Source organism: Microtus oregoni, unplaced genomic scaffold (assembly GCF_018167655.1).
Source record: "Microtus oregoni isolate MIOR12 unplaced genomic scaffold, Mior012 000009F_ref0000495, whole genome shotgun sequence".
In the NCBI taxonomy this organism is placed as follows: domain Eukaryota; kingdom Metazoa; phylum Chordata; class Mammalia; order Rodentia; family Cricetidae; genus Microtus; species Microtus oregoni.
Genome location: NW_024543068.1, coordinates 13,522,419 through 13,536,335, shown reverse-complemented (window position 1 = coordinate 13,536,335; position 13,917 = coordinate 13,522,419). Strand labels below are relative to the sequence as shown.

The 13,917-nt window shown below is 46.8% G+C and overlaps 1 protein-coding gene across 1 annotated transcript in view; it reads right to left on the bottom strand.

Moving 5' to 3' along the window:
* Window positions 1-13,917, bottom strand: part of Heatr4 (HEAT repeat containing 4) — a 37,408-nt gene that overhangs the window by 22,008 nt on the left and 1,483 nt on the right. Inside the window, exons 2-6 of the mRNA XM_041658219.1 lie at window positions 7,122-8,050; window positions 5,526-5,716; window positions 4,452-4,592; window positions 2,194-2,394; window positions 270-413 (exon numbers count right to left, since the gene is read on the bottom strand). Coding sequence (XP_041514153.1) covers window positions 270-413; window positions 2,194-2,394; window positions 4,452-4,592; window positions 5,526-5,716; window positions 7,122-8,002 — 1,558 coding nt within the window. The 5' untranslated portion in view covers window positions 8,003-8,050. The remainder of the gene's footprint in view (window positions 1-269; window positions 414-2,193; window positions 2,395-4,451; window positions 4,593-5,525; window positions 5,717-7,121; window positions 8,051-13,917) is intronic.

Sequence of the window (13,917 nt, the reverse complement as noted above, 5' to 3'; positions counted from 1 at the left end):
GATTTCAAGGTAGGAAAATATGGTCCTCAGTGCAAGCCATTGAATAAACAAATGCAATGAGTGTAATACAGAAAGCCCTGGGGTAGAGGACATGCTCAGTGTGCAAGAGGCCCTGAGCTTAACACACGGCACTGAACTGGAATCCAGGGCTGAGCGTGGCTGTCCGGGCAGACTCTAGGCCTTTTTTCTGCATTGGAAAATGAACTCAAGTAATCTCTAAGGTCTCTCTCAGTTCAGATGTTTCCAAGCCTCTGAGTCCTAGCTCTCACCTGAGTCTTGCTTGTCAGGGGCAATCCGGGGCCTTTCCAAAGCAGCAGTAGCACATGTGACGATGGCCTGGATCCTCATGTCATCATACATGTTTACTATGCCCCGCAATAGGTTTTCCACTGTCTCATGATGCCATTCAATAACTAAGTCAGAGGAAGAAGAATGTAAAGAGAATCATCTAGTTAGAGTTAGATATTGTGCAATAAATGGGCAGATAAGAAGTCCCTTTCCCTAGGACAATACAAGAAACACTTTAGGTCAGAATAGAGAATTCAGAGAAAGGCTCCTTTGGCAAATTGTTCCTATGGTGATTCATACACTTCTCAGGTAGTTCCCCCAATCTCATCTTATATGCCATTGCTCATTACTTAAATAACTTTCCATGAAAACAAATGGGGAATGAAATGAAGTGGTTGGCTGGTTTTGGTGGCACATGGTCACTCAGGCTAAAACAGGAGGATCATGAATTGTTGTGGGAGAACCTTTTTGCAGACTGTAAAGATGTGTCTCTGCCAAGGTGCCTTCTGATTGGTTTAATAAAGAGCTGAATGGCCAGTGGATAGGCAGAAGAGAATAGGCAGGACTTCTGGGCCAAGAAAAGAACTCAAGGAAGAAGAGAGGGGATTTCACCAGTGAGACACGAATCGAGCATACAGAATGGAGAAGAGATAAAGAGCCTTGTGGTAGACTGTAGATTAATAAAGGCAGATTAAGTTATAAGAACTAGATGGGAACAAGCTAAAGGCCAAACTTTCATAAATAGTAATAAGTCTTCATGTCATTTCTTGGGGGCTGGTGGTCTCAAAGAAAAACTGGCTGCATGAATACATGAGTTCAAGATCAGTCTAGGGGACATAGTAGGTCTCCCATCACAAAAACAAACAAAACAGCGAAGGAAGAGGTTCTCAGTTGGCAGAGGCATTAAACCTTCTATCTAAAGTTCTCTGAGGGAAAGTAGATTCATGATAACCTCATTTTTACAACTGAATTCTATAGTTATCTGCAGTTTATTTTGATAGCTGCATATCTTATGCTGGGGCAATATCCTTTGTCTTTCCTGTCATGAGTCATTTATCCAGCATGTTTCAGACATGCGTAAGACACGGTCTCTGCCTGTGTAGTTTTCTCAGTGTGGTTATGGTAGGGGCCCCCAAGAGGCAGAGAAAAGAAAAACGGGAACAGCCATGTGGGCTGGTCCGCGTTCACAAGTGTAGTACAACTCCACCACATTCGACTGCAGCCAGCTGTTCCTCATCCTTCCCCTCCCTTTCCACCTCAGCTTTTGTTTGTTTTTGTTTTGCTTCACTGCCGAGTAATCTAAAGTAGCCATCCATTCAGAAGGTAAAGAACATGTAAAATGCTCTGCTCCAGGATGCCTGTGGCTCTGTGTTTGAGGAAAATCCCACAGACAGTGCTAGCACTCAAAGAACCGCTTCCTGCAAAAGCCTGGTGTCAGAAAGCCTTCAGCACAGTGAGTTCCCATGCATTACTGAAGTTCCCACACATACCAGCCTATGCATAAAGAATCCAGCATAGCCGGGTGGTGGCACATGCCTTTAATCCTAGCACTTGGGAGGCAGAGGCAGGAACTTTGTGAGTTTGAGGCCAGTCTGGTTTACAAGAGTTAGTTCCAGGACAGGCTCCAAAGCTACAGAGAAACCCTGTCTCAAAAAAAAAAAAAAAACAACAAAAAAACAACAACAACAACAACAACAACAAACAAACAAACAAAAAACCCCCAAACAAGCAAACAAAGAATCTAGCATAGATGTAATAATGTTCACCCACGCTGCTGATTGAAAGGCTCTTAGCCACACCCCTAAATGAGGCAGCCAGCCTTTTACGTTTTGCCAGACAGCTGGAGTTTCCAAGGCTGGGGAACACACACAGAGATCCACTATTTCAGGCCCTTCCTTCACTTACTGAGTGCCCAGGCAGCCTTCCACTCCTGCAGCATCCTCCATAGTGCTGCCAGCTCCCAAGTCACACCCTCCTTCACAGGTTGGGCCTGCTTCTTCACTCTCCTAGTTTTGACAGGCGTGTCCTCACCCACCTGCAGCAGAAGGCTCTTGGCCTGGGTGGGCAGAGCAATCCAACGCTGGGCTCCTTTCCTGAGCTTGTAAGCTGTGCAGTGAAGAGGCACGATGTAACTATGTAACCTGGGACTTGGACATGCTTGCAGGTGCTGTACATCGTCTGGGGCTTTGAATAAGAATGTCACCTAGCGACTGCAGAGATGGTTCATTGGTTAAGAGCACTGACTGCTCTTTCAGGGGACCCAGGTTCAATTCCTCAGAGCCCCCACAGTTCACAACTCTCTGTAACTCCAGTTCCAGGTGATCTGACACCCTCACACATACATGCAGGCAAAACACCAATGCATATAATTTTTTAAAAAATAAAAAGAATGTCTCCCATAGGCGCATATATTTGAATGCTTAGTCGCCAGGGAGTGACACTGTTTGAAAGGATTAGAAGGCCGGGCGGTGGTGGCGCACGCCTTTAATCCCAGCACTCGGGAGGCAGAGGCAGGCTGATCTCTGTGAGTTCGAGGCCAGCCTGGTCTACAAGAGCTAGTTCCAGGACAGGAACCAAAAGCTACGGAGAAACCCTGTCTCGAAAAATCAAAAAAAAAAAAGAAAGGATTAGAAGGATCAGGAGGCATGCCCTTGTTAGCATAGGTATGGCTTTGTTGGAAGTCTGCCACTGGGGGTGGGCTTTGAGGTTTCAAAAGCCCAAACCAACCCACTCCTTTTCAGCCTGTGGACCAGGATGTAGCCCTCAGCTACTGCTAGCACCGTGTATGTGCATGCTCCCAGCCCTGATGGTAGTGGACTAAGAAAGCCTCTGAAAGTGTAAGCAAGCTCCCAATTAAACCCTTCCGTAAGAGCAGCCTTGGCCATGGTGTCTGCCTATAACAGAATGGTGACTGATACAACTAGCTACATGCTCAGCTCCAGAGAGCCCACCCGAACAGTGAAGGGACAAAGAATCAGGAATCAGACAGTCTCTTAGAAGATGGGTGCATTTTGTTTTAGAAGTTTGTTTCTTGGTCACATCTGCCTTAGAAAATGAAAAATGTTATACATAAAAAAAAAAAGAGCTGTGGAAATGGCTCAGGGGGCAAAGCACTTGCTATGCTAATGTGAGGCCCAGGGTTTGAGTCTCCAGCACCCAACTGAAAGGCAGGTGTGGCAGCCTGACTGGAATCCCAGCACTTGAAAAGCTGAGACAGGAGCTCTTCTGAAAACAGCCATGCTAGCCTGACAAACTATTGGTGATACCTGGGGTCAACTGAGAGCCCCTGGCTCAATGGATAAAATGGAGAGGAATTGAGGAAGACTGTTGGAAGGAGGAGGCCGCTTTTGTCCTGGCCGCCCAGAACCAAAATAATCACACAGAAACTGTATTAATTAAATCACTGCTTGGCCCATTAGCTCTAGCTTCTTATTGGCTAAATATAAATTAATTTAACCCATCTCTATTAATCTGTGTATTACCACGTGGCAGTGGCTTACCGGGTAAAATTCCCAGTGTCTGATTCTGGGTGCTCGGGTGCTCTATGGTGTCTCTCCCTGCCCTTTTTTCTCCCAGCATTTTGTTTAGTTTCTCCCCCCTACCCCCATCCCCCCGCCTCCTAGCTCTGTTCCCCTACAGCTCTGCTATAGGCCCAAAGCAGTTCCTTTATTAACCAATGAAAGTAACACATAGACAGGAGGACTTCCAGCATTAGCTTCCAGCCTCTACACATGTGCCTACTCTTGGGTACTGACACATACATGTACACACATCACTACACACAGAGACATACCAAGAAAAATGGGAAAAAATCAAAGACCCTCAGGGCTGAGGCAGGATAAGTTGAGTATGAGGTGGAGGGGCTGGAGCCAGGGACACGGAGGTGGGTGAGGGGTGTGATGAGCGTCCTGTGGGAGCACTGAGAATGCATGAGAATGCACCGGTCTTGTTGGTACTTACCCTAAGCCGTGTGTTTACACCTAATACCAGATTTCATCGGGACCCAAGTTCTACCATCTTGCAATCAGTAGTTTACAATGTTCCAAGATCATTTTTAGTTGTTAGCAAGGGAGTGCCCTGGTCATTGTTGGTGTCCATGACTTTAAAGAAACAGCTTCACTTTCATACTCCCCCATCACTAGCATTCTGATCATGCTCCTTACGTATTTCAGGGACAGGCTGGAAGCTCCACTTTTCAGGGGTTTCCGGGAAGATCTTAGTTAGGTGCTTGTCATACCGATTGAGGTTTTCCAAGACAATTTGGTCATTCCTCCCACCAATCTGGTGAACAATCTTCACTCCGTCTATGAAGATAGATGCAATGAGTGACCAGCCCCTCCTTTCCCCCTAATCTAAGCCCTTGGGACATTGTTAAAGGGTGGTTGTTGCTCAGAAACGTCACAGCTAGTAGCCTCGCAGGGAAGCCTTATGAAGACCTAGGAGAGCCAAAGATAGTGTTTTCCACTGGTAAAGCAGAAACTAATTTCTAAGTGGTGCTAGACACTAAACAAGGGGCACTTAATTAACCCCACCAGCTATGAAACCCTTACAATAGTTCTGTTAAGCTCTTTAAGACTCAGACCATGGCAGTGTAGGGGCAAGATGGAACTGGTAAAGAAGGAACAGCTTGGAACATGTTCTACAAGGCTGGGCATTGGAAGGTTAGCAGGGTGGAAGGAAGGGGGTAATGGGGCAGTCATGGAAACCCTCCATGTGCTAAGCACTGTGCAGCTCTGCAGATGCTTTGTCTGCTGCACCAAAAGTACATTCTTGTTAGCATTGCCTTACAAGTAAGTGTCATATTTAGGCTGTGCGGGGTGGTGGTGGGTATTGTGACTATGTAGTTTGCTGAAGGTTACTAGGAAGGAATCAAGCCAATATTTAAATAAATCTGCCTGTTTCCAAACCTGTTTGTTTGCTTTGTTTGTTTTTTAAAACACAGCAGGCCAATTGGGGAGGAAGGGCGGGTATCTAAAAGTGGGGAAAGGGTAGACAGAAGAACAGGGTGTTCCTAAAGTCAACTGACTCATGTTACAAACCCGTCCTCCACTCCTTAGTAAGATGGAGAGACAGGGAGGCAGACAAAAGAAATGTCTACTCCCCACTAGATACCCCTGCCACAGATCCTGTACTAGCAGGGAGAAGGGGCCCCCAGAGACTCTTGCCCCCATTTGCTACTATTCTGCCCCATGATGCCCTTGCTCCCTTGGCCCATACCCCCACCCTGGAGTATTTACCAAAGTAAATCTCTTGCTCAAAGGTGTTGTCTGTAGAGTAAGCAAACTCTCCAGCTTTGGGGTTCACCTGCCGGAAGGGGTTCTGAGGTGGAGGCTCGAAGTTGCTTCTCTCTTCTTTGATCCCCTCGGCCGTCATGTTGCCAGGCAGTATTTCAGCTGTCTGTACTTGTGGGGAGGAGTAACCAGGTAATCTTGGCAGTGGCGAGAAAGGGAAAAAGTGCCTAAGTGGGAGATGCGCCCCTTTCCATGGGGGTCCATGACTCCCCGTAGCCCCCTGAAGCTCTCTGACAGAGAGACATCTAGATAAGTATGCCTAATGACTGCTCTTCCCTCTGTGGCGCCATCTGAACAGGAAGCCTCTGGAAGAGCCTGTCTTCAACCACCCTGCTACCCTCCACTGGTGAAGCCATGCCTGTGCTATTTTATTTGTGCTCTAACAAATACATCTTGCCTGGAAGTCAGAGGGCGGAGCTAGCTACTAATTAATCATAGAAGCCAGGCAGTGGTGGCACACACCTCAACCTCAGAACTTGGGATCTCATGCCCAGGCTGGTCTCAAAGTTGTGATCTTCCTGTTTTTCTGCCTTCCAAGTGCTAGGATTAAAGACATGGCCAATCTGCAGTCTGCTAAAACTGGTTCCCTTAGAAGGTGCATGGATTTGGGGAAGGGAAACTGCCTTCTCTTTACCTTGATGAATCTGTGTGGGAATTCTGTCTGTTCACTAGGTGGACACATCTGCCTTTTTTTTTAATATAATTATTATATTCCCATCACTCCATAGACTATCTGAAATATCAGCAATAACAAAAAAAAATCAACTCATTTTTGTTCAATAGTTCCCATTTGGATGTAAGGGAGATTTCAATAGCTCCTGTCTTCCCACTAGCTGGGAACGAAAGGAAGCAATCAGAGATGGGTCACCTTCTCCTCTCGGATCGCTTGCTTCTCTGCCCTGAGTCTGCTTGTGTTTGGTGTCAGGGAGTCTTACTCAAAGTGAAGCAGACCAACTCGGCATCAGGAGCCCTCTGCCCTTCTCACTGTCAATGTAAATATGTTTCTTGGAGCCCTACTGAGTTGGATCCTCAGCCTGAGAGCTTAGTTCCTGGAGGCTAGGAACAGAACCCTTTAAGACAGTGACTGAACAGGGTGTGTCCTGCAGAGATATCTGGTAGTGTCTGAGACATCTTTGGTGGTAACAACCGAGACATCCTTGTAACAGTAGGGGTCTTCCTGGTGCCTAGTGGGTGAAGACCAGAGAGGCTGCTAAAATCCTATACAGCACAGGACAGCCGCTTAGGATAGAATAGTGTCCAACCCAGAATATCAGCAGTGTAGAGGCTTAGAAACCTCACTGGGAGGAGACCTCAGAAAGCTGGTGGTGGTGGTGAAGGAGAGGTTGACGGGAAATTATGTTCTGAAGTATAGAGTGTGGGCTGGGGTGTAGCCAGGGGTAGTGTACTTGCCCAGCAAGTGCAAGGGGTGGCTTTGATCACCAGCACCAGGGAAGACACGATGATATCAAATAAGGAGCCTATGGAGAGTTCCTGAAGTAGAACCATGGACCACTTCACTAGGCCTACTTGAGGCCAGCCTACCTGTAGAAAACAGGAAGCAGCAGCTCAGGCTTCTTTACTTCCTTGGGGGGAGGGGTCACATGTTCACCCTCAAATTCCGCTGTTTCTTCTGCCTCCAGCTTTTTGAGGAGCTCCAGGTCACTCTCTGAAGTGAGCTCATCCCGAATATGGCTCCAGTCGTATTGCTGGCGCAAAAAGCTCTGCCATTTGTTAGGCGACTGCCCAGGCCTCGGAGGACGCTTGTTCTGGATCCATCGCGCTGTGCGCTTGTCTAGCTTCTCCAGCACGATGGCTTCCCAGCCTCGGGCTTCCTTCTCCCCAGGTGGAAGCCAGGTTTCCCTTTCCTCCAGATTCTCATCTGGAGAGGGCGACAGTTCCAGCATATCTGGCTTCAAGCGGGAATAGCGGGGACGTGGGGGAGGTGCTTTCTGGTCCAGGCCTTTGGGCTTTGGTTTTTTCGGTATCTTTTTAGAACCCACAGGGCTTTGTGTCTTCACAAAATGGGGGATGTCTCCTGCCAAGAACTCTGAGGCATGCAGAGCCCTGGTGTAGGCAGGTTTCTCAGTGTGGGTCTTCTTGGCCTGTAGTGGTGGAATGATATCATCTGTGCTGTAGACGTGCTCAAAACTGTACTGATTGAAAGGCATGCTGGGCAGTCCCCGCTGCCACCCCACGTCCTCAGAGAAGGAAAGGTCGGCAGCTGCCTTTTTCACATACTGGTCCTTGATATGCTCGCAGTGCTGTGGGCTGAAGCGTAAGACAGGTGGCACTCTGGAGATGGAGGTACACTCCACCTGGTCTTCCGGTTTCCAGTAGAGGAAGGTCATGCCCCATCCCAGCCGAGGGGGCTGCTGCTCAAGGCACCGAATGGAGTAAGCCTTTTTCTTTCTGTGCTTGGTCATGTTTTGTTTCAGATCCTCCTGTCCACACAGCTGGTTCACAAGCAGGGCCTGCAGGCACCCAAGAGAGGGACAGTGAATAATCCACACTAGGAGGAACCGGAAGCCCACAGTGGAATAAGGAAGGAAAAGAAAAAGTGCAATATCCTAAATAGCTCTTAGTTAGACTCTTGTAGACAAACTGTCTACAGAGCTCAGGCCCTCATAGCCTTATGAGCGATCATGGTTTTTCAACCCATTTCCATTTTTTTTTCTTTTTTTTTAAATTTCTATCTCCTCCCCACCTCCCATTTCCCTCCCCCTCCCGCATTCCCTACTCCCCTCCCCCTCCCTCTCCATTTCCATTTTTTAAAAAGATTTATTTATTTGTTTCTTTATTATGTATATAGTGCTCTGTCCACATATATGCCTGCAGGACAGAAGAAGGCGCTGGATCTCACTACAGATGGTGTGAGCCACCATGTAGGTGCTTGGAATTGAACTCAGGACCTCTGGAAGAGCAGCCAGTGCTCCTAACTGCTGAGCCATCTTTTCAGCCTCTTCTCCATTTTTATTTTTATTCAAGTGTTTCCATTTCTTTGTTGACTGAGGTTTCTGTCCCACCAGGTTCCACAGCCAGTTAGTCTCAAATAAACACACAGAGGTCTACATTAATCATAAACTGGTTGGCCTAGTAGCTCAGGTTTCTTAATTCTTTTTTTTTTTTTTTAAAGTTTTTTTTTTAACATTTATTTATTATGTATACAATATTCTGTCTGCATGTATGCCTGTCGTCCAGAAGAGGGCACCAGACCTCATTACAGATGGTTGTGAGCCACCATGTGGTTGCTGGGAATTGAACTCAGGACCTTTGGAAGAGCAGGCAATGCTCTTAACCGCTGAGCCATCTCTCCAGCCCCAGGTTTCTTAATTCTTATAACTTATATTAGCCCATAATTCTTGTCTGTGTTAGCCACATGACTTGATACCTTTTTTGGCAAGGCAGTTACATGTTGCTTACCCTGCAGACTGAAACTTCCCTCTTCCCAGTATTCTCATTGCTCTGCCTCTAATTTCTGCCTGGTTGTCCCAACTATACTTCCTGCCTGGCTACTGGCCAATCAACATTTATTTAAAATACAAGTTACAGGGTACAGGTCATTGTCCCACAGCACTTGTAAGCAGCTGGGTACTGAGGTGGGATACCCCTCTGTATGCTGTGAATCCCGTTGATGAATAAAGAAACTGCCTTGGCCTGTTGATAGGGCAGAACTTAGGTAGGTGGGGAAAACTAAACTGAATGCTGAGAGAAAGGAGGCAGAGTCGGAGAGAAGCCATGTAGTCCGGCTGGAGATAGGTGCCGAAACTTTGCTGGTAAGCCACTGCCCTGTGTCAATGCACAGATTAATAGAAATGGGTTAAATTAATATGTAAGAGTTATCCAGTAAGAAGCTAGAGCTAATGGGCCAAGCAGTGATTTAATTAATACAGTTTCCGTGTGGTTATTTTGGGGCTGAGTAGCCAGGAACCAACAAGTGGCTTCCAGCAGGGTACAGCAGTGTACACCTGGTATTGTCCCAGCTACTAGGAGGTGCGGGTTGGGTACAGAGTGAGCTCAGAACTTCCAGGCTAGACCCCACTCTTCAGGGAGCAACGATTGGGGAATGCCTTTATCCTGCATAAGCTGGCTGGATCCCCAGCTATTCTCTGAGCATCCCTTCTTCCCTCCCCACAGTGCAGCTTCCTCCCATGTCCTCTACATGAAATGGTACTTGATCTGTACTTGACATAACTTGACCTACTCTTTCAGGTTCAGCTCAATTCCTCCCCCCCTTCCCAAACTCTTTCTTTGTCAGACTTGTAAATCAGGTAGCACTATGCCATCCTGGCCTTGGACCAACCTCCTTTCCCAACATTCAGCAGCAGGTTCAGCAATTCCCAGGGCCAAGCCCTTCTTTGGCTCTACCAACTCCTGTTGTTCCTGAATTGCCTCAAGGGGCCAGCAGGCTGTTGGCTGTCCCTTTGCTCCACACTGTGCTTTCTGACCCCAGGCAATGTCTTCTAGGAATGAGACTTGACCCTGGGAGGTTTCTTTTTATCAGGGTCATTTTATCTAGAACATTTGCTTACAGGCCAGAATTGACTAGTCAAATAGGATTATTTGTATGTCCCTCTGGGACTTTATTGTTCTGAAAGCATTAGTTTGTTTCATTTCTTCACAGCCACAAGGCCAATATGACCACAAGGGCATTTAATATTAAATAGTTGGACTAGAAAAATTAGGGCAAAGGTAAAGGCTGGTCACAAGGAGATAATTCCCCTGAAACAGTGCCTGCTCTGGCTGGTTGAAAATTAACTGTTGGGTGGGTGAGACTGATATTAGTGTTCTTTATAGTCTTACACATTAGTGTGGCTCTTACTTCTATGTCAGGAAGTATTTTGGCCCTGAGCATTTTATTTTATTTTTATTACAGTTATATAATTTATTTTATTGGGGGAGATACATATGTCAAAGTTTTTACTTGTAGAGGTTAAGTTGGGTAATGTGGGACCCAAGGTCATCAACCTTGGAGAACAGCACCTTTAACACACTGAGCTATCTCACCAACTTCAAAAACAGGATGAGGGTAGGTTTCCCTCCCATTCATGTAGTTACTGAGGGTGTTCCCAGAAATGCCATTAAACCTGTGTCCTAAGGAATTTTATAACAGTGTAATCACAAAGAACACCATATTGTCATGCATTCTCAAAGAATAGTTATTATCTGATATGATGGCTGACTGAGAAGGAAGGAGACACATGGTAAGTCCATTTCTAAAGCTCCAGGCTTCATACTCACTTTGTCTATTGTCTGTCATCTGTCTGTCTGTCTTTGTATCTTTGTGTATGTGTACATGTATGTCTGCCATCTCTCTCTCTGTCTGTGTGTGTGTGTGTCTGGGTATCTGTCTGTCTCTCTGTCATCTGTCTGTCTGTCTCCATCCTTTCTTTCTTCCCTTTATTGGACAGAGATGATAAGAAGCCAAGTTGTGCTATGACCTTGCCCCTCTTCCCTCTCACAGCTTCAGGATGCCTGTGAGCAGATACATCATATAGAATAGAATTGAATATTTATTACTTAGAGGAGGGGGGAGAAGGAGAAGAGGGCAGAGAGAGAGAAAGGGGGGCGGAAAAGTGGGGAGAGGCAGAAGCGAAGCTGCCTCTCCAAGAGGAAGATGGAAAAGAGAGCGAGTTCAGGCCGGAAGCTGAAGATCAGCCTGTACAATGTGTCTGTCCACGTGTCTCCCACCCGCTTGCCCCCCCACCTGCTCGCTGCTGGGAACCTGTGCCTTCCGGGAACTCACTGTCACCTGCCCAGCCACTCGCCGCATGGCTGGGTCTGTGCGGCTCTCCTGGTCAGGGAACCTCACTGTCTCCAGGACCAGCCCGCCCCACTGCCAGCTGCTTGGGACCTGCTGACAACAAAAATCATAAAACAAGTAACATATAAAGGCAAACCTATCAGAATTATACCTGACTTCTCAATGGAAACATGAAAGAAAAAGGTTCTGGACAGGTGTTATGCAGACACTAAGAGACTATGGATGCCAGCCCAGACTACTATACCCAGCAAAGCTTTCAATCACCATAGGAGGAGATAACAAGACAAAACAGATTTAAACAATACTTGTCCATAAATCCAGCCCTACAGAAAGTGCTAGGAGGAAAACTCCAAACCAAGGAAGTTAGTTACACCAACAAAAGCACAGACGATAGATAATCCCACACCAACTGATTCCAAAGAAAGGAAATGCATACACATAATACCACCACCACCAACAACAAAAGTATCAGGAACTAGAAATTGTTAAGTAAAAAATAATAAAAAGGGACAGCTCCGCCGGCAAAAGAAATCCAATTAGGCCACATCAAACCAAATCAAAATGCCCATCGTTTTATTAAGCATGATGCTCTCGGGTGGCTGAGCGCACGGCGGGGAGACAAGAAAGCAGAGAGCACGTGTAGACTGGAAAACCACGTGTTTCTCCTCTGGGAGCCCACTTAAATACTCTGTGGGAGTGGTCCTGACCCTCCCCAGGGAGAGGTCAGGACCAGGCATGCTGGGATTTGGAGTCTGGACCAAAGCAACTCCCAGGCCAGGGAGGCTGGGATGGATGCCAGGAGCTGGGGGCTATGCTCCCAACTTAACTGAAATCACTAGTCATTACTATCAATGGACTTAATTTGCCTATAAAAAGACACAGGCTAACAGATTGGATACAGAATCTATCCTGCTGCATACAAAAACACACCTCAACTTCAGAGACAGACCTTAACTTAGAGTCATGGGTTGGGAAAAGATTTTCCAAGCAGATGGACCTAAAAAATAAGCTAGTGTGATATCCAACAAAGCAGACTTCAAACTAAAGTAATCAAAGAGACTAAGAAGGCCATTTCATATACGTGGCAGGAAAAAATCCATCAAGATGAAGTCTTAATTCTGACCATCTCTGCCCCAAATACAAGAGCACCCACATTTGCAAAGTGTCCTCCCCGCCTCCCTTCTGAACCTCTGACTTACACCTCTCACCCAGATTCACAGCTGCCTCCAGGGAATACACTCAGGGCTTGAACAAAAGCTCCTGGAAAGAAGCCCCAGGGGCCACTGAGCCTTCTACAAGGTGGAGAAACTGCTTAGAACTTCAAAGACTGTGGAGAGTCTGGGGTGTTGCCAGCCGGAGCCTAATTACAGTTTACCTGGAGCTACCTTCAGCTCCCTAAACAGCCAGTCCTTTCCCACCTTTCTATCTAAGTTCACATCCTGTGACTGCTGGGTGAAACCTTGTGTGATGTATTAATTTAGCAGACCACTAGCTTTCACCAACCTAAAGGCTGAGTGTCATCAGACCCACTTATGTTTACACCAATATAATTGAAAAGTGTCTGGATTTATGACCTTTTTTCCCCACAAAACCATCACGAAATCGCTACCTTATTGGAACACAGTATCTGGAGAAACCTAATTTCCAAGACTGTGGTTGTTATTCTTTTGGTCCCTGCCCTAGCCATGCCCACTCCTTTTTAACCTTTGACCTCACCCGCCATCGCTCTCTCTCCCTGTGTTCTCTCCCGGTGTACACACCGGGCTTTGCCTCTCTCCTCCTCTCTCTCTCCCTCCTTCTCTCCTTCTCTTTCTTCTTCTCTCTCTCTCTCTCTCCCTTCTTTTCTTTCCCTCTTTTTTAATAAATGTTTATGGCTATTTCCTGTGTTTGTATGTCTATTACCGCTGCCACCGCCAGCGCGGGTCGTGCCCTCCCGCTGGTGGGAAGCTGTAGCCGCTTTTCTCAGGGCAACTCCGCTAGCCCGCCCCAGGGACCGACAACCGTCTCTTCGGGGCTAGCAGCTGCTTTTATGGCTCCATGGGTCTGCTCACATGCGCCCGCTGCATTGGGGGTTCCACCGCATGGCTTCCCGCTACCGCTGGAAACCCCCCATATATATATATATTTTTTTGTTTTGTTTTGTTTTTTTCGAGACAGTGTTTCTCTGTGGTTTTGGAGCCTGTCCTGGAACTAGCTCATGTAGACCAGGCTGGTCTCGAACTCACAGAGATCCGCCTGCCTCTCCGCCTCCCGAGTGCTGGGATTAAAGGCGTGCGCCACCATCGCCCGGCCTATTTTTTTAATAATAACAATGGTCACTAATATTTGACTCCAGAATAAATGACCTCTTTTACTCCTTAGAGATGAAAGCCGTCCGTTTCGTTTATAATGCCATAAAGACAGTCTCCCAGCATTCAGGAGGAAGAGGCAGGCAGATCTCTGTGAGTTTAAAGTCAGCCTGGTCTACAGAGAGAAACCTGTCTGTAAAAGCAAAACAAAACCAACCAAACAACAACAAAACCCTCCCCCAAAAAACCAAAAGAACAACAACAAAGCAAAACACAAAACAAACAAACA